This window comes from Rhipicephalus microplus, chromosome 9, assembly GCF_043290135.1.
Source record: "Rhipicephalus microplus isolate Deutch F79 chromosome 9, USDA_Rmic, whole genome shotgun sequence".
NCBI lineage: Eukaryota > Metazoa > Arthropoda > Arachnida > Ixodida > Ixodidae > Rhipicephalus > Rhipicephalus microplus.
In genome coordinates, this window is record NC_134708.1 from 40,913,765 (window position 1) to 40,936,150 (window position 22,386).

The window sequence follows — 22,386 nt, forward strand, 5'->3', positions numbered from 1 at the left end:
GGAAACTTGCTACAAAAGTATAACCGCAGACCCGAACTCTACTCGTGCAGGTTCCAAGCGGAGAGACGGTGTGGCCACCAGCCGTTCGAATCACAGAGCCATGCCAGAGCGTGATTACCTTCTTTAGTAGTCTGGTCATTTTCCCGCTTAGTATAGAATAGTCAGCTCCGGTATCAACTAAAGCACCTACTGCATAGCCGTCTATCAGCACCGGTATATCCAGAGAAAGCCGCACATATCGCTCAGTCGAATCCACGCCCTTTACTGTTAGCGTCGATCGGAGGTCTTCAGCACGTCGACTGCCAGCGACCTCGCCTCCAAGGGTCGCTTGCGTTAGTTTTCCCGGCGGGGACTGGGGGACCGTGCGCCAGCATGGCGCTGTGGCGAAGATGAAAAGCGCCTCGGCGACGGTGAGCGTGGCTGCCGTCCAGAAGGCGGTGGCATGCGCTGTTGAGCCAGGTAATCCTCAATGTCCCGGGGTCGCTGGCCATACCGAGGAGGCGCTGAATATACTGAAAAGCCGCGCAGCCCGAGGCGCCGGTATGGACACTGGCGGTACAAATGGCCCGCTTCACCGCAGTGGAAGCACAAAGGTCGGCGATCAGGAGTGCGCCACACATCAGATTTCCGAGGCGAAGCACGTCTGTCGTCAAGGTAGTGTGCTGGTTGTTCCGCAAGATGCACAGGGTTGGCGTAAACGAGGGGTGGGGGCGTGCGTGTGTTCTCGTAGTACCGTAGAGGCTGCGCCGACTGAAGTGAAACTGTAGGAGGTGCCTGAACAAACAGCGGGGAAGAGGAAGCTGGGCGCTTCAAGGCTTCCGCATAAGTCGCACGGTGGTAGTCAGCCGGGGTGGGTGTGGCGTTATCCAGACTCACAGGGTCACGCAAGGCATGATGCAGCTCGTCCTTGACGATACTTGCAATAGAGCTCACCGTAGGTAGTGGTGGTGTGGCAGCCTTTTGTAGCTCCTCACGTACTATAGAGCGGATAAGGTCGCGCAGACACTCGGTGTTGCTCCCAAAAGTCGTCAGAACTTGAGCAGTGGACGTGTTCACTTGCCGCTCATACAGGGTGGATCGATGCTGAAGCATCTTTTCCATCGTGACGGCTTCAGACGAAAACTCGGCGACCGTGTTCGGAGGGCTCCGTACAAGGTCAGCGAAAAGCTGCTCCTTAACTCCCCGCATCAGGTGACGCAACTTCTTCTCTTCTGTCATACTTGGATCAGCCCGTCGGAACAGACGCGTCATATCTTCCACATAGGTCATGACAGTTTCGTTGGGCATCTGGATGCGGGCCTGGATCGCTCGCTCCGCTCGTTCGTGGCGATCAACACTTCTGTAAGTGTCCAACAGCCGGCGGCGGAAATCGGGTCACGATGTCATCTGTTCCTCGTGATTCATGTACCAGGTACGTGCTCCATCCTCCAAATAGAAGTAAACACGCCGTAGTTTGGCCGCGTCATTCCAGTCGTTCAAAGCAGCCACGCGTTCGAAGTCGACCAACCAGTCCTCGATGTCTTCGAGCTCGGTGCCATGAAACGGTGTCGGAACCTGTGGACTTTCAAGGGTGTACCGAGTCACCGGGGGGTTTCCCGTACCTGTTAGAGTGGTTTGAACAGACGTGCTCATCATACTTGTGTGAACTGTAGGGTCAGCTTCGGGTGGCAATCCCCTGATCCTGCGGCTTGTCCGATGAACGGGAGTGTGGACTCGCACTGGGCTTGTGGTGCCGCTTCCATGAGGGGTCTGAAACATCCGTGAGGGGCTACCCCGCACCTCCACCAATTGTCACGTCGCTCCAGGGGGTGTCGACAAGGTTTATTGATGTCTGAGCAACAGGGCTCTAACCAAGCGCGTCGGTTGGGCTTGTCTGCCAGAGCGGGGGTTCACGCGCACTTCTTTCTTCTCTGTGGTGTGTGCCTTCACCTTGGCATACGACCCACTACTAGAAGTAGGTGGCAATATAAGTGCCACTTAAGACTGGAAAACAGGCCCAGGCAAGTCCCAAAGCAGGTCGAAACGTGTCATGGAACAGCTTATTTTAGATACAACGCGCACTCGTGGTACCGATACCGACGCATTTCTGAACTTTCAACAAAAACGTAAGTTGGTCAACGCGTGTTTGCGACGTATACTACGCGATAGCTGAGCAGGTATATATATCCTTGAGCTCTTTTAGGGACACGATCACTTTCGCGTGATTTTGCGTCGTGTTGTGCAGTGACTCTTACATGTACTTTTATAAAAAGACGTGAGCTTGTTAAGCCGTCAGCGTCGAGGCAGCTCACCTTGCATCGGTCTCGAAGAGGCGTGCGCCAGCTGGCTGTTTCGTTCGCGGACGCGGCGAGTGGTCGTGCGAGCGTACGAAGTCGTATTGCAAGTGCGTACGCTCGAGTTTATTATTTCAGCTTCTTGGCGAGGTTGGCTACGTATTTTCAAGTGGACAATGCAGAAAAAAAATGGCGGCTGATCCACGAGGTGAGTGATGATGATATTGGGTGAAGCATCCGTCCGTCCATTCGTTCTTGCTTCCGTCCGTGCATGCGTGCGTTTGTGTGGCCACCTGTGCGTCCATCTGCCCGTCTGTGCGTGCGTCTGTTCGTGTGTCCGCACGTCCATCTGTGCGTCCGTCCCTGCGTTCGTCCATGCATCCGCTCCTGCGTCCGTCCATGCGTCCATCCGTCCATGCAGCCATGCGTGCGTCCGTCCATGCATCTGTCTGTGTGTCCGTTCGTCCACCTATTCAACACTCAAAGTACCGCCATCTCGCATGTTTTCATCATATATTCTTCATATAGAAGCACTGCCATCCAGCGGACATTCCAAGGACTGAACGAGAGGAGGCACATGCACACTTTCTTACGGCCTGCGCTTCGTGTCTACTTCCCTCCTTTAACCACCTCGAGTTCATGGTATATACTAGTTCACTGTATTCATGGCACTGCGGCCCGACGCTCGCTAAACCTTTCTAAAACCGAGGAGGTTACGCCCGGCAAGCATAACGTAGCAACCCTTTCTGTCAGATACTGCTCAACGTACATGCCAATGGCTGCTAATGGGGAATAAGAGACAGGAGAATTCGGCTTTTAGTTAACGCGCACACTGCGAATTTTTTTATTGTTCAACAACGCACAGCAGAAATCCCTCACTGGCACCACCTTGCAGGTGAAAACGTAAGGCTGGTTACACACTACGACTACGACTACAACGAGGGAGGAAGGGGTGCCGCTTTAAGAAGGTTCGCGCCTAAAAAATGGCACTAGCGCCCCCCTGTCTACGTTTCTTCACAAATGTTGTTTTGATGAACCTTGCTGCAGCTGGGCCTCTCCCCAGTAGAGCTATAATCAGGGTTGGAAGAGTTGCCCCATTGTGCGCCAGTAAGGTTCACCTGTTTCCATCATGAGCCGAACCACCCCTGTTGCTCCTAACTAGCTTATCAGTGCCATACTACGCCGCAGCACTCCAAATCAGCCGAAAGGTGCCACCGTGCCAGAAAACGTGGCTGAAACGTTGGACTTTCAGTTTTATCGAAGCAGTTACACTAGCGGTTTCGTGAAGACTGATCACTCGAGGAGCAGCTGTGGGCAAGGTTCCCTTTGGCGTTGCATAAGTCTGTTGCCAGACTTTGGGGTGGTTGTTACCAGATTGCCGCTAAATTTGGCCGAAAAGGTTTTTCCTGTAGTTGTGGCTTCTCCGTAAGAGTTTGGTGCTATCCGCGGTGCATTTCTTGGCTGAAAATTTTTCTTTTGTAGGTGTGGCTTCTCCGTAAGGGTTTGGTGCTATCCGCGGTGCATTTTTTGGCTGAAAATTGTTTTCCTGTAGTTGTGGCTTCTCCGTAAGAGTTTGGTGCTATCCGCTGTGCATTTTGCGAGTCCATGAGCGACGCTGGCTGTTTTTATTAACGGAATTAACCGAGCCTAGCAGAAGTCGAGCGTGGTGCTGCCGTGCAATTAAGAGGCCGTTTTAATTTCGTTTTAATTAACGTAACGAACCGCGCAATAGAGAATTCATTTTAAGTAACGGAATGAACCGAGCCTAACAGAAGTCTAGGCGCGTTCTCTTGCTGTGTGCGCAGCTGTGCGATTAAGATATCGCGTCTCAGTATTAGAGATTACGGGGAAAACTGTATACTATTGAGTCGCAGGAGGTCATGCGCTGCCCCCCTCCCCCCTTACTTTTCTTTTTTTTCCTCAGCTGATCGTGTCGCGTCGACCGCGCGCTACGACGGGGGACGCTACGCTTCCCCTAGCTGTGTCAGCACAAGACATATAGTTCGGAATCGTGTATACATGTGATGAATAAACGTTCCAAGGCTGGTTAATCGGGGTATGTCGGATATGCTACAGCTATGTACGCCTGGAAGGCTGCTTTATCGAAGCAGATGGAGCGAATTAAGCGCGACTTGCGCGTACCTGTAAATGGGACCCGGCCGACGAGCCACCGTCGCCTACAGGGCCCCACCCACAATAAGCACAAACTACCAAAATTCCAAATAATGATTGTGTATTGTTTCTCAGCTCAAGAGCTTAGTATACAACAATAAGAATAAAATGACATAATAAATATAATAATGACAATAATATTAATACAACATAATGACAACGTAAACATAAGAATATAATGACAATATGTCTCACTACGCGCTAATCACAATTAAACTGGATACCGGCGAGCAATTACCTCCATTATTCGAAGAAAAGGGTCTTTCACGTTGAGACATGCAAGGACCAAGTACGTCTCGAGAGGCAAAAAAAGGAGCCTTGCCCCTGCCTACCCTGCATCGTGAGTGTCCCATTCATTGCTTCTCCAATTCGGAAAAATTTTATAACCTAATGGCAGCGTTTAGAAAAGCTATAAAAAGATGACGGTCACGGTACACAAACGTAGCGGCCATGGCGTCAGGCTCCCAATACAGCCGGGTAAAAAGACAGGTGTACAGGAACGCTTATCACTCACACGCGCGTATTGTTCATTTGGACGCTGTGCTGTGGTTTATGGACTCGGCGGTTCATGCTTGCGCGTTCAGGTTGAAAATTTGCGGCCGGCTGTACATAGCTACAGAATTTACAGTTGCACCGCAATGAATCGGCAACCAGTCCGATAGCAATACATTGTAATGTCGTATGTAGTAATGTTCTCATCTAACTCTTTTTCATCCGATGTCACGTAACTCTACAAGATGCTGCTCTAAGTGAAAATGGCCATGACAGGGAGAGCAACATTTCTCGCGCAGGGTCCTCGCGCTGTGCAGAGGTATGTTGTCACACGAAAATACACAATAGCAGGGGTATCTTATCAATTTTCACTTTACATGTGGCATTGTGCAGAGGGCGCCCACATGCTGATAGTAACCTAGTATTTATGACTATCGCAATAATGAGGCTGTTGCATAATTTAGCTTGCTGTGTGAAAATAAGGCACTGGACAAATTTTGCTTCACAGGTGCTGGTAAACATGACTACATCTGGTGGGAACGTTCTTGGTGGTTTTAAATACGGGTGCGATAAGTAGACAGGGACTTGAAAGACCCTGACAAGTGCATACTATCAACTGAAAGTTTAATCGTAAAGCAGTGAGATATATACTGACTGTTACAACATTTCGTAAGTACATACGATAAGGAGCATGCGTTTTCGGCCAGTGGCTGATTGAAAGGGCGTTAAGGAATCGCTGAAAGGCAAAGAGGGCGTTGGCAAGGCGGAGCTGATGTACACACATGTTTTATCGGTTTTGTTATGATTGTTTTGCGGTGTGGTATCATTGTATGTGCTTACGAAAAGTTTATTCTCTTAATATATTGTTACAATGGGGCTTAACAATATATAACGCAGCTTTCTGAATAAACATGATTGATATGTGGCATTTGACGCCCCAAAACCACCATATGTTTATGACAGACGCCGTAGTAGAGGGCTCCAGAGAATTCCACCACCCAAATCTGAGCACACGGGCGTACAGCGTTTTAGCCTCAATCTAAAATGCAGCCGCCGCAACCGGGATGCGATTCCACGTTCTGCGGGTCAGCAGCTGAGCACCTTAGTCACTAGACCACCGCGGCGGGGCTTTCGAATTAAGCTTTCAGTTAGTAATATTGTCACAATGCAGAAACAGCAGCAGTCGAATCCAGGGAACTCACTTTAATTGTATTAGAATACTGGCAAACTGATGTTGTTGTTGTTGCCCCTTCGCACTGGCACATACCCACTATGGGGGATTGGCCATGAAATCTAGAAGTATCCTATATGAGATATATTAAAAGGTTTATCCTTAATGAAAAAACTAATGATGTAATAGAAAATAATAATTAACTAAAAAGGAATATTAAACTAAACAAATAATTGAAGATTGAATCAAGAAGAGAAAAGGTGAGGTAATACTACAGTGGAAGACAGAAATTTTGAGTAGACCAGACAATCGAGCTTATCTCACCCGGTCACAATCAAATGAATATGCAAATTTCATTCAAAATTAGACAAGTGTCTTCAGAAATATATTTAAGCAGGCATTATTATGACACTGGCAAACTGATCGGGAGAGAACCTCGTCTTCTTCACTCGCTGCGCGTGTTCTTCGTTGTCCTCTTCGCGCTGCATATTCAATGTGGCATTTGCCCCCCTCCAGAGAGCAGCGTCCCGATGCTCTTTTACAAAAGACGGTGTAGTAGATGTATGGTGTAAATCAGTCCGAAAAGTAGGGCTTCATTCGCACAACATGCACGATTTCTGGTTTTTGCTGGCGAGTGTTCGAGGGGTTGTCAGGAACGACCACGTAATTAACGTCACTCAGGCGTTGTAAAACTGTGTAGGGGCCAAAATACTTCTTCAGCAATTTTTCAGACAGTCCCCGGCGGCGGATAGGACTCCATACCCAGACTTTGTCGCCGGCCCGATAGACGACATGTCGGTGTCGCAGATTATAACGTTGGGCGTCATAATTTTGCTGCTGGGTGATTCGGACGCGCGCAAGCTGCCTCGCTTCTTCTGCTCGTTGGATAAAAGATGCAGCGTCCAAATCGATGTCATTGCAGTCGTGCAGTAACATGGCGTCAAGCATCGTCGTCACTTCACGGCCATGAAGGAGACTGAACGGCGTTCTTCGTGTAGTTTCTTGCTGCGCTGTATTATAGGCGAACGTGATGTACGGTAGAATGTCGTCCCAGTTCTTGTGATCCACGTCAACGTACATACTCAACATGTCGGCAATAGTCTTGTTGAGGCGTTCTGTTAAGCCGTTGGTTTGTGGATGATAGGAAGTGGTTTTCCGATGGGCGGTTCCACTGAGCTCAAGCACTGTCTTCAGGAGCGTGGCCGTGAAAGCGGCACCTCGATCCGTTATTATGATTGTTGGAGCACCATGCCTCAGGACGATATTTTCTACGAAGAATCGTGCGGTTTCAACGGCGGTGCCACTTGACAAAGCCTTTGTTTCGGCATAGCGCGTAAGATAATCAGTGGCGACTATTACCCACTTGTTGCCAGCATGGGAAGTCGGATATGGTCCAAGGAGATCCATTCCAATTTGGGCAAAAGGTACCGTGGGCACTTGAATTGGTTGTAATAGCCCAGCTGGTTTTAACGGTGGCGATTTTCGTCGTTGGCAATCGAGGCACGTGCGCACGTAATGCTTCACAATAGCTGGAAGTCTTGGCCAGTAGTATTTCTGTTGGATTCTGGCCAATGTGCGTGTGTATCCGAGATGACCAGACGTTGGCTCATCGCGGCAAGCACAAAGTATCTCCTCACGAAGTGACGTCGGAACGACAAGTAGGTGGGTACTTCCTCTGGGAGAAAAGTTCTTCTTATAGAGAACACCACTACGTAAGCAGAATGACGGCAGGCTCCTTGCAAATCTTCTAGGAACGGTTGTTGTCCGGCCATTCAAAAATTCAATAAGAGGAAGCAACTCACTGTCTTCTTTCTGCTTGCACAAAATCGTAGTGGTGTCAACGACTCCTATAAACGCCATGCTGTCATCTTCTGTGTCATCGTCGCGCTTTATCGGTGACCTTGATAAGCAATCGGCGTCGGCGTGCTGCCGTCCGGACTTATACACGACCGTCATATCAAACTCTTGGAGGCGTAAGCTCCACCGTGCGAGCCGACCAGACGGGTCTTTCAAGTTGGTCAGCCAGCAGAGGGAATGTTGGTCGCTGACTACGTGGAAGGAACGACCATAGAGATACGGACGAAACTTCATAACCGCCCATACGACAGCAAGACACTCTTTTTCCGTTGTGGAGTAGTTGGACTCGGCGCGGGAAAGCGTCCTACTAGCATATGCGATCACACGCTCGGCTGAGTCTTGCCACTGGACGAGTACAGCGCCTAAACCCACGTTGCTGGCATCTGTATGGACCATGGTAGGAGCATCCTCATCAAAGTGAGCAAGCACAGGCGGAGTCTGCAGGCGTTGTCGGAGATCGTCAAATGCCACCTGTTGATCGTCGCCCCATGTGAACGAAACGTCTTCTCTTGTGAGTCGTGTTAACGGCGAGGCTATGTTGGAGAAATTGGCAATAAACCTTCGGTAGTATGCGCATAGGCCAAGGAAACGCCTGACTGCTTTCTTGTCTTTTGGTACCGGAAATTTTCTGACGGCCACAATCTTATCGGGATCAGGTCGAACACCTTCATGGCTCACCACATGGCCTAAAAATTTAAGCTCCTTGAAACCGAAATGACACTTCTCGGGTTTCAGTGTCAGGCCGGCAGACCTTATTGCCCTAAATACCGATAGCAGCCGGCTCAGGTGTTCCTCAAATGTTTTTGAAAAGACAATGACGTCGTCCAGATAGACCAGACATGTCTGCCACTTAAGGCCTGACAGAACGGTATCCATCAGTCTCTGAAATGTTGCGGGGGCTGAGCACAATCCGAATGGCAAGACTTTAAATTCATAAAGCCCGTCAGGCGTTACAAAAGCCGTTTTTTCTCTATCTCGCTCGTCGACCTCTATTTGCCAATACCCACTTTTGAGGTCCATTGACGAAAAGTAGCGTGCATACCTCAGCCTGTCGAGTGAATCATCGATCCGCGGTAATGGGTACACGTCTTTCTTTGTCACACGGTTCAGCTTGCGGTAGTCGACACAAAATCGCAAGCTTCCGTCTTTCTTTTTAACCAGCACTACCGGCGATGCCCAAGGACTTCTTGACGGCTGGATGACGTCATCATCGAGCATTTTCTTCACTTGTTCCTGGATTGCTTCACGCTCTTTCGGTGCTACGCGGTATGGGTTCTGTCGTATTGGCCTTGCCGTCTCCTCCGTTATTATCCGATGCTTCGTCAGTGGCGTTTGACTGACCCTCGAGGTCGATGAAAAACAGTCTTTGAACTGCTGAAGAAGATCTACTAGACGCTGTCTCTGCGCTGGTGACAAATCCGAGCTTACGTCAATAGGTGGTGGGGCTGACGTGGCTTGCGGCTCGTCCTGTTGTACTACACAGCACTCGCGGATTTCGGTGATCTCGTCGAAGTAGGCAACTGTAGTGCCTTGTGTAATGTGTCGTCGCTCGTTGGTAAAATTCGTCAACAGAACCTCTGCTTCACCGCACACAACGTTGACGATACTTCTGGCAATTGCAACACCGCGAGAGAGTAGGAGCGTCAATACTTGTTCAGCGATTCCTTCTCCAGTATTCTGCTCGCTGCACGTGACTGGAACAAGGCGGCACGATAACGGAGGTATGGTCACATCGTCAATGACTCGTAGGGATTTTCGGTGTAGCGCTGCGCTTTGATCCGCTGAAAAGGTCAGTACACCGTCCGGAATATTGATGATGGCACCATATTCACGCAAGAAATCCATCCCCAAGATTGCCTGCTTGCAACACTCAGAAAGGATAACAAAAGTTGCGACGAAGGATGCATCCCCTATCTTCATTCTTGCGGTGCACTTTCCGGTAGGTGTGAGTAGCTGCCCTCCAGCTCCTCTAATCTGCGGTCCTGTCCATTCCATTCTAACCTTCCTGAGCGTGTCTGCCAGACTCTCACTCATTATTGAGAAGTCCGCGCCAGTGTCGACCAATGCCATGACGTCATGTCCGTCAATCGTAATTGCAACTTCGGCAGTAACAACCCCATCTTTCGTCGATTCATTGAAAATGTGTCTCTCTTCGCTCGGCAGTAATGGGGGATTTTCAGCACTTCGACGATTTGCAACCTTCCCCCCTAAGGTCGCTGCTTTTAGTTTCCCCGGCGTGGACTAGGAGATCTCCCTCTTGGCATGTCAGTGGTGCTCCGTCTAGAGGATGGAGAAAAACGCCCAGGAGAGGGTGAGCGTGACCGAAACCCAGGAGGAACATTCCGCGGGGTCATGACACTCGTGTCGACGTCAGATGTTCCGTTGAAATGGCGCCGAGGATCCGTAGAAGGAAACCCTTGGTACCCTGCGGCGCGATACGGGCAATACCGAACGATGTGGCCTGCTTCCCCACAGTGAAAGCACAGGGGCCTATGATCAGGGGTACGCCAGATGTCAGTTGTGCGAAGTGGTGGCCGCCTCGGCATCGAAGTTTCTCTGTAGTACCAAGGCGCTGTCGGCGGATGTTGCTGGTGGTACTGATGTGATGTCGGCACGTTCGCTGGCTGTCGGCGGACTACGTCTGCATAGCTTGCCCTGGGACTGCTCGTGTTCGGCTCAGGAAGCGAGAGCGCTTGCCTGATCTCCTGGCGTACAACTTCCGTTACTGAGGCGATCGCGCAGTCATTCGGTTTGGCGACGAATTTCTTGACCTCTTCTTGTACGATTTCTCGTATTAGTTGGCGCAAAGAACCTTCGTCGGGTGTTGTTGCTGTGGTAGAGGCTGCCACGCTGATCGGTGCACTGTGGGTTGGGCGGTCATACTGGCGATAACGTAGATGCAGTGCACGTTCGATAGATGTCGCCTCCTTGGATAATTCATCCACACTTGTAGGCGGGTTTCGTACGAGGCCAGCGAACAGCTGCTCCTTAACGCCCCGCATGAGGTGGCTAACCTTTTTGGCTTCGGGCATATTAGGATCTGCTCGACGAAATAGCCGCGCCATGTCCTCAACAAACATCGTAACGGATTCATTTGGTTTCTGAATCCGTGACTCGAGGAGACGCTGTGCGATTTCTCGTCTTTCAGTGCTCGCGAACGTGTCGAGAAACTTCTGCCGGAACTCGTCCCAAGACGACCACACGCGATTCGTGAACCACGTTCGGGCTCCGTCTTGAAGCGGAAAATAAACGTAGCCCAATTTCTGTGTGGTGTTCCAACCGTTAACATTCGCTGTGTGCTCGAATTCCTCGAGCCAGTCATGTGCATCCTCATATGCGTTTCCGTGGAAGTCAACCGGAAGTCGAGGGTTCAAAACAGTCACCTGTGTCGTGCTTGGGCTGGACATGTTGGGGCCAGTGCTTCCAGGCGCCGTCATGCTTTCTGGCACAGTCACGCTTTCCGGCAATGGACCAAACTCCGGGCTGAGGCCTAACAGGCGCCGGCTGCTGCGGTGAACGGGAGTGTCGATGCGCGGAAGTCTTTCTTGACCAGAGGCGGGGCTGTTGCCAGGCGTCCCGAACATGTACCCAGCACCTCCACCAGTGTCACAATGCAGAAACAGCAGCAGTCGAATCCAGGGAACTCACTTTAATTGTATTAGAATACTGGCAAACTGATCGGGAGAGAACCTCGTCTTCTTCACTCGCTGCGCGTGTTCTTCGTTGTCCTCTTCGCGCTGCATATTCAATGTGGCAATATGCGCTTGCCCATGTCTTTTCTGTCATTGTCTATTTATCGCGCTTGCATTTAAAACCACCACGAATCAGCAACCCACCCAATCTGTCATTTAGGCAAGTGAATTGTTCTCTGTGACTGCTTCAAAGTTTCTCTACACCGCTGTTCTGGCTTCTCCAAGCCTGCTCAATAATGTATTTCTATAGACTGCAAGCCTGCTACAAAAGGCAATTTCACCTTCTCCCAGGTCCCTACAGAAACTCATGTACCCTATTCAACCTCTGTGTAATTATTGAGATCGCTTCGTTTTTATCATATGCGCGAAAGCTGCACAAGTAGTGCAGCACAATGAATTCTGTTTCTTTTTAACCCTAACACATGTGATGACAAACCACATCCATCACTAAATGGCCGCTTTCATCATAGTCGCATGGTGCCCCAAGCAAATGCAGTGTCGGCTTTGCAATACTTGAAAACTGACGTCACTTTCTTATAAAATATCTTACCTGTTTTAATAGATGTGGTATCATGAGACTGTATTGATATGCTTGAATGAATGACTCGTTTATCTTTTTCTATCAATGATAGGGAAGCATAATTGCAAACGTAATCTAGAGCGTAATGCACAAACGGTACGCAAACGTAATCTAGTGTGTCTCATACTGTGACTCGTTGTGTGTTCCAGAAAGTTGCTGTCACTGCATGGCTGTCGGCGAATGCTGCTACTGCACCTGCTGAGTCACGAGGACTGATGCTTCGTTCTAATCCACAGCCAAGCTGGCATGAGAGCATGGAAGTTCTTCGAGGTGGTACCGTTTATCAACTCCTGCTCTGCACAGCTTCGCATGAAGAGTCGTGCCAGATCGTCTCCCAGCTTGTGACCTGGAACAAGCTGCTCCTTCGCTCCGGATTCGAAATTCGAGAGAACCCCGAAAAATGTAACCAACTATGCATAACGAACTGGACAACCTCATCAATCGTGGGAATCCTTGATGAAGAGGATCGGCTACAATGCCAGGAACTTCTTGAGTGGTTGCTCACAAACCACCGGTGCATCGCCAGCGTCAGCATCGGGATCGGGGTTTTTTCCACCAAGATTGATAGCATGTCCCTCCTGAAAGCAGTCGGTCAGAACAGGTGGATCAAAACCGTCTAGATCGATGACATAAAGACTTTCGCAGCTACCACTTTTCCTGATATTCTGGCTTACCTGACGAGCGTTGAAAATCTCCGCCTGAAGTACCTGACATGCTCTCAAAATATCTTTGCAGCCCAGCTTTGTGGGCTACTGGACACCTCAAAATGTTTGCATAGCCTGCACATAACTGGCAGATTTGCCGAAGGCGATGTCCTCGACCCTCTTTTTACTGCCTTATTAAGGAATGCTATTGTAAAAGAACTCCATTTTCAGGACTTGTCAGGTAAGGGTGACGCGGCTCCGCAGTCTGTGAAAGAATATTTCAGCTCTGCCGATTCACTTAGGGTTCTCTTCCTGAGCACGAGATCACTATCTATGCAAACAGCCGTACTGGAAGGCGTTTTGGAAAATGGGAGCATCGAAAGGCTATCGCTTGACCTTTTAAGAGAAAGTGATGAAATCACCGCCCTAGTGTCGCGAATAATCTATACTAACCGAGTAATACACATACTACGCATTTCGAGTTTATGGCGTCCTCCACCTGGGCTTTACTCAGTTTACGACTGCTGGGTACTTCCTCTCGTTGAGAATGACACACTGGAAGAAGTGGGACTGCCACTGGATGTTTTATGTTCCGAAACGTGGTCGGCTTTCTTCCATGCTCTGCCGGCTAAAGAAAACCTTAAAATGGTCCACATTTTCCCTCCACATCATGATCCTTGGCTCAACTGGCTATGCGCAGAGCTGGAACGCAGTGGCTCCGAAGAAAAAGTTTCCCTCGGATCGTTAACTTTATGGGAAGAGGCGATTGAAGTCCTAGATTGCAAGGCATTTTCGGGCGTGGATTTGTCGTCAGCAGAATATGACTGCATGTTAGCCACCTTGGTTCGGTTACCGAACTGTCTGCACCTGAAGAACGTCGACATCTCCATTGAGACTGACGACATGACGCTGTGCTTGGCTATGGCTGAATTTTTGAGATCAACTAGAACTTTGGAAGTACTGGAGCTTTGTGTCAATAGTGTTCTCATGCACCTAGATGACCAAAGCCCGGGCTGGAACGTCATTCTCGAGTCGCTGTCTCAAAACAGGAGCTTGAGACGTCTGGATGTTAGTATATATCCTATGGGTAACCAAGCCGTCCAAGGCTTGGCTGAGTCAGTCAAGCAGAACACACACATAAGGCGAATATATTTGCAATACATGCCGGCATCGAACGAAATCGCATTTCTTCGGTGCCTATCGAGGGACGTCGAAAACAACTACAGGCTGACTGAGGTGGATTGCAGTTACCTTCTGGACGACTGTTTCAGCGACTATCTCGCTGTCAAGGCGACAACTTGGAGGAACAGTGGTCTCGTCGCGAGAGCTGCTCAGATAAAGCAAGCATCGCATCTAGACAGGTGCGTATGAAGTGAACCATATGAAGGTTTGCTTTTTTGTACAAAATAATGTGTCTTAGTGCTGTAAGATTGCTAGATGTTGGATTCAAGGGCTCAAATCGACTATACCATCAAAAAAAAGGAAGTCATATATGACTATTTTCTGTGAGTCCGCGACTTGACACGTTAAGAATTTGTATAAAGCGACAAGCGAACTCAACTCGAACTCCACAATCTCGTTAGAGAGTCACGCGATCCCAAGAGTTGTTAACGTGTCTTCTCATATACGTGGCAAACGAGTAGCCGGCGATGCGATGCGAGTAGTCGCACGAGTTTGTTCTTCGCATTCGAACAACCGGTTGCTCCTCAGGGGGTACTGTTGAGGTGTTCTGATTTTCATAATTTTATTATTGTTTTATACAATGCAGTTCATGCGAATTCTCTGCTAAAATAACTCTAAGTAGAGAAAAGCAATTAAAAAACAAATCACTATCCATAGAAAACTATCAAGTCGAGCAACAGGTCACTATGGCTGACTTTAAAGAAAAAACTGCTTGAGTATCCTTGAAGCGACAATAGATAAACTTGAAAAGGAGAAAGCAGTAGTTGCAGATTGTACAACAGGAACAGAACAAAGCCGGTTCGGGATAGGCAGTCTGAGAGGTAAGCTTTGTGGTATTGGAAACAGGAACGGGCGCAACTATCGGGTATACGTGGCATCGAAGATATTTATAAACATGAGAGGGCTATTAAATGTGAAGCCAGAGCGGCGGAATTGTGTGAAATTCAGTTATGTATAAAGCACGTCAACTATATATATGAAAATTTAGTCCAAATAAAGAAAACGTCCACCCATAGCTAAATTTTTCAGCTACAAAGAATATAAAAAAAATGTAGTTATGGCAAAAACGTTCAAAGGCACCAACATTAGCGTTTTAGAAGACTTTTCAGAAGTGGTGCACACGAAAAGAAAGACTCTATGGAATTAAGTCAAAGAGCACCACAAAAAGAGTGCTTATGTTGATTGAGTGATGTGTGAGATTTAAGGTCCCCGTACCACGATATGATTACGAGAGACGCCGTAGTGGAGGGCTCCGGAAATTTCGACCTAGGGTTCCTTCACGTGCACCCAAATCTGAGCACACGAGCTTACAGCATTTTAGCCTCCGTCGAAAATGCAGCTGCCGCAGCCGGGCTTCAATTCTGCGACATGCGGGTCCGAGCCGAGTACATTAGCCACTAGACCACAGCGGCAGGGCGTTTTTAATTTTTATTTATTATCGTTGATAGAATTACACAAATATGTGTAAACTGGTAGCGTAACTTTCTAACAAGCCCCTGTATGCAGTAGTTAGCGGCTCCTTGCCACGGTCACCATCTACGTGTGGAAAGGACAACTAACAGATAGAAAACCTAAATATTACTATGACGTCACCATCAGAAGCGGTGGTGACGTCGTTCATTTGCCCTACATAGCACTAAATTTAATTTTTTTTTTAATTGCTGACCTTTCGCTTGCAGTTATAAGTACGTGATTTTATTGCGCCTTTATTACTTGCCCATTGCGCTCCCGAGAAAAAAAAAGACCAACGAGAAAGTTTGGGGAAGCAAGGTTGGTTCATTAGCCAACTGTACCTGCAAAATACACAGCAATTTTTGCAAATAAAATTGTGACACAACTGTCCACGAGCACAATGCATAACAGTTTGAAAACTCCCGTTGCCCGAACGTGGAAGACTACTACAGCAAAGCAGTAGGCTTGAGAATATCGCTTTGACAACCGTAGAGTACAGTGTCTCGTTGCTTAGCGTGTCGCATTCACCGTCACCAAAGACGAGGGCACGCCGGCCATGTGCCCGCGAAGGCTGTCCGCAGTGACAAGAGCGGCTATCTGCACATTCTGTGAGCAATAGTTCAGCTCTGAATTGTCACGCCAGTAAACAATGCACAAGCGAATAAATAAATTGTGGAAGGTACGCGCAAAACCACCATGCAAACAGGAGCGATGCCAGGTTGACCCGGCCATACGCCGAAGTAAACATAAGCGCTGATTGCAGAATCGCACTTGTGGCTTCGTTTATTTGCTCTGTTTCGATTTTGTTTCGAAGGATAGAACAAACCCTTTTGAACTTCGTGACCCGATTTGAAATTGTAAGCCTAAAATTTTAAGGTGGTGAAGCGCAACCAATAAACATTTGGCGATTTTTGTTTTGTGAGAAAACGGCTCCAAGCCACGCTAACAAATACGGAGTCAGAAGTACGAAGATTAAACAAATCCGTGTGCTACCCATCATTCCCATGCTCGCTGTAGCATTGCAGCTCCTATAGACAATAGCGCCAGGGTTCCCTCTGATGTATATTTAGGACGCTATGGTAGGCGTCCATCTGGGTGATTCTACTTATTCTTATGTGCTCGCCTAATTTTCTGTCTCCCCCTAACCCGCTTGCCTTCTCTGGGAATCCAGCGCTATAACTGCTTGCCTTCACTGGGAATCCAGCGCTATAAAAGCAATTATTGCTGCTGCGGCAAAAACAAGGACAAAGCAGGGCAGGGACACAATTTTCACCCCGCTTACACATGTGGCCACGTTTTAAGCCGCGTATGTCTCACGTGCTGTATCGTGCGCCACACTTCGCCGCTCCAGGTATGCGAGGTTACGCCTGTACGTAATATAAGACAGATACACGCCGATGTATACTTTCCTCTAATCGCCACGTAAACAGACCCTGCAATCGTCTAGTTTGGTCACAGAAGCTTTGCCACTGTAAAGGATCTTGCACACCATGCAGCGACTAGCACCAGTCTCCAGACCACGCGTTGGCCACAATGTGTTTGGCTGCAAATGACCAGTCATAAAGCGACTGCTTTGGCTGCGCCACCGTCTAGGCGCGTTTTTAGTCGTGTGACCACAGTGCGAATCGTCAGAACCAATCAGGACCACAGGAACAGGACGGCATGTAGCTGATGTTGTTGATCAATAATTGTACGACCCGATTATTAGCAGACATGGATTCTCTGCGGTGACCAGTGTAAGTCACATGAAGGTGTGAACACATGTCTGCTTTAGTCGGCATTCGGTCTTCAGTCGCAAATTGTCGCGTAACTGGTGCTAGTCGCAGCTGTTTAGGAGCGTCAATTCCAAGCCAAACCATCTGCAGCTGCGTTTCTAGGAGTATTGATGTTGCTACAGGTCGCTCATCGACAGTTAACACATTTTGCTTATAGAGGTAAATAACAGCCCGCAAACACACTTCCACCGCTTACACGATAGGGCAACGTACGTACAAGGCATTGTTCAATAACACCATGATCTATGTGCAGGTACGTCAGCAGAGAGGTGGACCGCGTGTCCCGATACCCGGCCTTGTTGGACGAGGTTGCCAGGAGCGCCAACCTCGACCAAGCAGAACTAGCGGTCTTGGTACGAGACCGCCTGAGTCAAGTACGATCCCTTCATGGATTCATGCGTGTCGCCGGAGTCGTGAAAGAACGAGTGATCTGCCATCCTACCGACGATGGTCGAACGCAGCTGGATGAGCTGAATGAGGATTGCTGGAGTCACGTTCGACGGTACCTCGCGACCGACGACATCGATTACGGCGTGTAACTGATCGATGAAGTGTGACCAGAGAAGAAGCTTCTCTCAAAGAAGGCCTTGGGGCAACCGGCGAAAGATTCGCAATCAATATGGCTAATAAATGTGTAATTCCGTGAAGTCGGAGACTTATGGTGTAATTTTCCCTGATATTTCGCGTCACTTACTGGAACTAGTAACAGAAGTGAGTGAAATTGCAAAGCCAAAGAAAAGCTTCAGCTTTCTTGGTGGATAGGTTTTCACAATTGTAAAATGCCTTTATACAGGTATATAGGCCCCACAGTTTTCACATTTTTTATTGAAAAACAACGTAAAGGTGTACTAATGGGAGTAATATGAGCATAATAACGGGACGGCGTCACTAACGCCTGCAAACCCGGTGGGAGGCGATTCATGGTGGTCGTTGGGGGAAATAAAGTGGAAAGACCGCACTGGTAACCGAACCTGTTGGCATTCCAGCCTCGCTAGCGTTGATATATGATTGATATATATTGGAAGTTCATCGCGCAACACTGGTCGCTCGCGATGACATGGCGAGAGAAGAACGCAGAGCGCGGAATTCCGCAGCCTACAGCTCTGCGCGAAATAGCATCATTATCTTTAGGTTCATCTGCAAAACAACTGAAAAATAAACCAGAAAGAACACATTCATGTGAGCTGTTCCAGGCGGCGGCATGATCAAGCCGTTAACTCTGCCATGCGTTCCGCATGTCTTGAAAAGGAGGCGTGAAGAAAGCTAAAAGAGTTCGCAGTAAAAGGTTGCCCTTGCCACATCGTTTTAATTGATGGATAGCACCGAGAGGTTCGCAACTACTATTATTCATCGCTCTGATGTATTTTTTAAATCAAACTTTACTAAATTTCGCAAGTTGCTTGAACGGGAATTTCACTATGCTTTGTGAATTTAGCAAGAAAATACGAAGGCGTTATCAAAATAATAAAGAATTAAATTACATGACTTATTTTCTAAGGAGCATTTGCGAAAAATGATTTTCTATATAAAATGGTAGCAGCAACAGTAGGCCTCGGGTGAATTGTTGCGAGGGCTGGGGTCGGCCGCCGCTGGACTGTGGTCACTGCTGCGCATCGGCTGCGTCGACCATCTCTGGGCCGTCCGGCAAGCCAAAGATGCCACCCGGGTACGAGGACTTGGAGCATTCACCTGAGGTACTGCCATCATCTTCGACGGAGGGGGGAAAGGACAGGGGTTAATTTACTGTCCCCCCACCTCGTGCGAAGGAAACTGCCGAGCTGTCAATAAAGTTTATTCATCCGTGTGAAACGGTGAAATTTCTTCTGGTTATACATGTGCCCCGGGTATCCTTCCGAAGCAAAGTAATAATTGTAGGGATGGCGATTCTTTAGTTATGAATATAGATGCTTAATGACCTTAAATTCAGGGCATTCTGGTGGCAACAACATTCTTTTGCTACAGAAAGGACGCATGGCATCCAGAAAGAAGCGGCAAAGTTAACATTTTATATCAGAAAAATGTTCCCTTTCTGACATTTTATAACAGAGGAAATGTTACCTTTCCGACGAAAAGTGGTGTTCGAAGAAAATGTTACTTTAATAACAGTCGTGTTTCCGCGGTGCAGTCATGGGATCAAGTGCGTTTGAAGGCCATTTTCTTGTACGTTTCACTGTGATAAAAAAACACGCCACTTCGTTAAAACACTTGTCATTAATGCTGGAATATTGTACCATGAAAGTTGGAAAAAAGAAAAAAAACATTTAGTCGTCTTTGCCCTCCATTCCCCCTTGAACGGCGCCATCTGAGCATCATGCATCTGGGTATAGGTTGAAATAAAGTTTGAGGTTATCTGCCACGTGCTTGCATGTACCCGTTTATCATGCTCACGATAGGATCGGAATGGTAAAGTTAGACTACTATGCTCAAAGCAGTAAAGCGCTTCACGAATGTTACTGAGCAGAGCACAGTTTTGCCAAGTGGCGGTGAGTGGAGCGTACTGACGCTTCGGTTGTAAACGAGGATAGGTGGGAAGGGCCTTCGACTCCACTTGATGTAGGAGAAAGAAGTATATGTAATGTTTTCGCGTCGAAGCCACGACATAATTTTGAAGAACGCCCTAGTGGAGTGTTCCGAAAGTTTCGACCAGCTGGAGCTCTTCAACGTTCACTGACATCGCGCGTGCGCGGTCATCCAGCATTTTGAATTCATATAAATGTGACCTTGCTGCCAGAATCGAACCTGCGACCTTCGGGTCGGAAGACGAGCACATATTCATAATTTTTGTGTAGTAGACCAGGATTCACTCTGCTAGCCTTCGTCATTCTTCTTAGAAGCCTGGCATCGGCAACATGGACCAAGAACCCAATGTAACTCGAATCCGGGTCACCTGCGTGCCAGCTCAGTAACCGGCCTCTGAGCCACGAACTACATCGCAAACGTGCCTAAAGCAGGTTGTATATCGGGAAAATAATCGCGATAATATGAGTTATGCAACGTTTTAGAACAGCAAAGGAACAACCAGCTGTCACATAATGCGGATGGTGGAGCGATTGGGCAGTGTTAGGAATTTGCTCTGTCGCGATGGTAGCGGTGGCGAAGAGCGGCGAGCCGTCGAGCGGACTTCGCTGAAGCCTTAGCCCGCAGGCGAAACAGGGAGGCAATCCGTTTTGAAAACAGCAACAAAAGTAGCGTTTACTGTAGCAGGTTGTCGTTTGTACAGAGCCGGCCAGCACGACAACTTCGGCGGCGGCAAAATCCCTAACATGGGGCCGGCAAGCCCTTAAATAGCGTTTTGGGACTCTTCTGCGAGACCAGTTTTCCGGAACGGCACAGTGGCTCGGCTGAGGAGACGCAGCCATACCCGTAACTGCAAGGTGGTTCGGCGGAGGAAGCGACGTTATCCCCGGAACTGCACGGTTCTTCTGCACGGAAGGTGGCGCTGGGAGGGGGGGAGACAGTTCGTCGGAACAGAGCTCGATCTCGTGAGAGGTGCTCCCGAATGAGGAACATGTGTGTGGCACAACAGCACCCCCGCCGCCAGACAATGCATCCGGAGTTTTGAGCCGTCAGCGTGGCTCGGAAGGAGGGATGCTGGTTGACCGTCGATACTGTAGCCACTCCGTGGTGATCTTCAGAGCCCTGCAGGGAATCACTTGAACGACGGAGTTGAAGGCAAAGCGAAACCACTTTCGTGGAAGCAAGCACCCTCTGAACGTCTCTCATAGCGCCAGACCAAGGCAGCAAAGAGATCTATGGACTCTCTACTATTGTACGTTTTAGCACGAGAAACGTATCCCTTAGAGACCTCAAAACACTGGCCCTCACGAATGCTGTCATTACACTGCGCAGTCCCGATGCCAAGAAAGGCCACGCGAAACCATCCTCAATGCCATACGAGTGGGTCGGAAACCGCTGAAGCAGCCTAAAACCAATTCTGTGCAATTTTTTTAACAATTTTACCAGAATGGTAGGGGCTGGCCTTCCTGGTAACATATCAGAGTACACTTCAAACAAAATGACATCTGTTAGTGCAATGCGACATTGTTGATACAGTTTAAAGCAAAACGAAAGAAGAGACACCAAAAGTATGCAAAACACGTCAAACTAGAAGGATGTGCCTCAACTTGTATGAGGGAGCTGGGCTGCACTTCAATAAGCTCTGCTGAGACCATCTGCATTTGTGTGCAGCTTCCCTTTCTTATAGCGCACACTAAAGTTATGGTGCTGAAGTGTCAAGCTCCACCTAAGTAAACGACCGCTTTTAGACGACATGTTGTGCAACCAAGTCAAGGGGCAGTGATCAGTTTCTACTATGAAGCTCGACCCTGAGACGTAACATGCTAGCTTACCAATTGCCCAAACAAGCCAGGCGCACTCTTTTTCTGAAGTGCTGTAAGCTTCCTCTCTGACACTGAGCTTTCTGCTTAGATACAAAACTGTGCCCTTCGGCGTCCTTTTGGCACAAAACTGCTCCTAGGCCGCGGTCACTGGCATCACACTGAATAATAAAACTCTGAGAAAAGTCCGGCGCCGCTAGCACGGGTCGTTTTGCGAGAGCGCTCTTCAGGCTCTTGAAAGCTTTCTCTTTTCTTGTGTCCCACGAAATGACGGTGGGCTCGGTTTTGCGGAAAGAGTCCGTCAGCGGACTAGCGAGGTTTGAGTAACCTTTGACGTAGTGTTGATAATACCCCGCCAGTCCCAAAAACGCCCTCAATTCCGACTTTGTGGTGGGACGACGATACTCTAAAACGGCCGCAACTTTCAGCTCGGACGGGCTACGCTGGCCACGACCCACAATGTGGCCGAGATAACTTACGCTTGCGCATCCTAAGTGGCATTTCTGCGCTCTCACGGTGAGGCCTGCATCACGTAGTCGAGCCAGAACGGTCCTCAAGTGAGTTACATGCTCGACCCACGTATCAGAGAAGATCGCCACATCATCGAGATACGGCAGGTCGAAATCTCCTAAACCCCGCAACACCCGATCCATGAGGTTTGAGAAGCAGTAGGGAGCATTCTTTAAGCCGAAAGCAAGCATTAAAGGGCGAAATGTTCCCAATGGGGAAATGAATGCGGCATAACGAGAGGCTCGCTCC

General features: G+C 48.7%; 1 protein-coding gene across 1 annotated transcript; it reads left to right on the top strand.

Moving 5' to 3' along the window:
- The first annotated feature begins 12,391 nt into the window (after positions 1 to 12,391).
- On the top strand, positions 12,392 to 17,829 carry LOC142772233 (uncharacterized). The gene is made up of 2 exons (XM_075874429.1): positions 12,392 to 14,242; positions 17,544 to 17,829. Exons 1-2 carry the CDS (start codon positions 13,215 to 13,217, stop codon positions 17,827 to 17,829), a joined length of 1,314 nt encoding a protein of 437 aa, XP_075730544.1. The 5' UTR covers positions 12,392 to 13,214.
- The last annotated feature ends 4,557 nt before the right edge of the window (positions 17,830 to 22,386 follow it).

Coding starts and splice junctions, on each gene's coding strand:
- LOC142772233 (XM_075874429.1), top strand. CDS start 13,215: ATGCAAACAGCCGTACTGGAAGGCGTTTTGGAAAATGGGAGCATCGAA. Junction 14,243..17,543: donor CAAGCATCGCATCTAGACAG/GTGCGTATGAAG, acceptor ATCTATGTGCAG/GTACGTCAGCAGAGAGGTGG.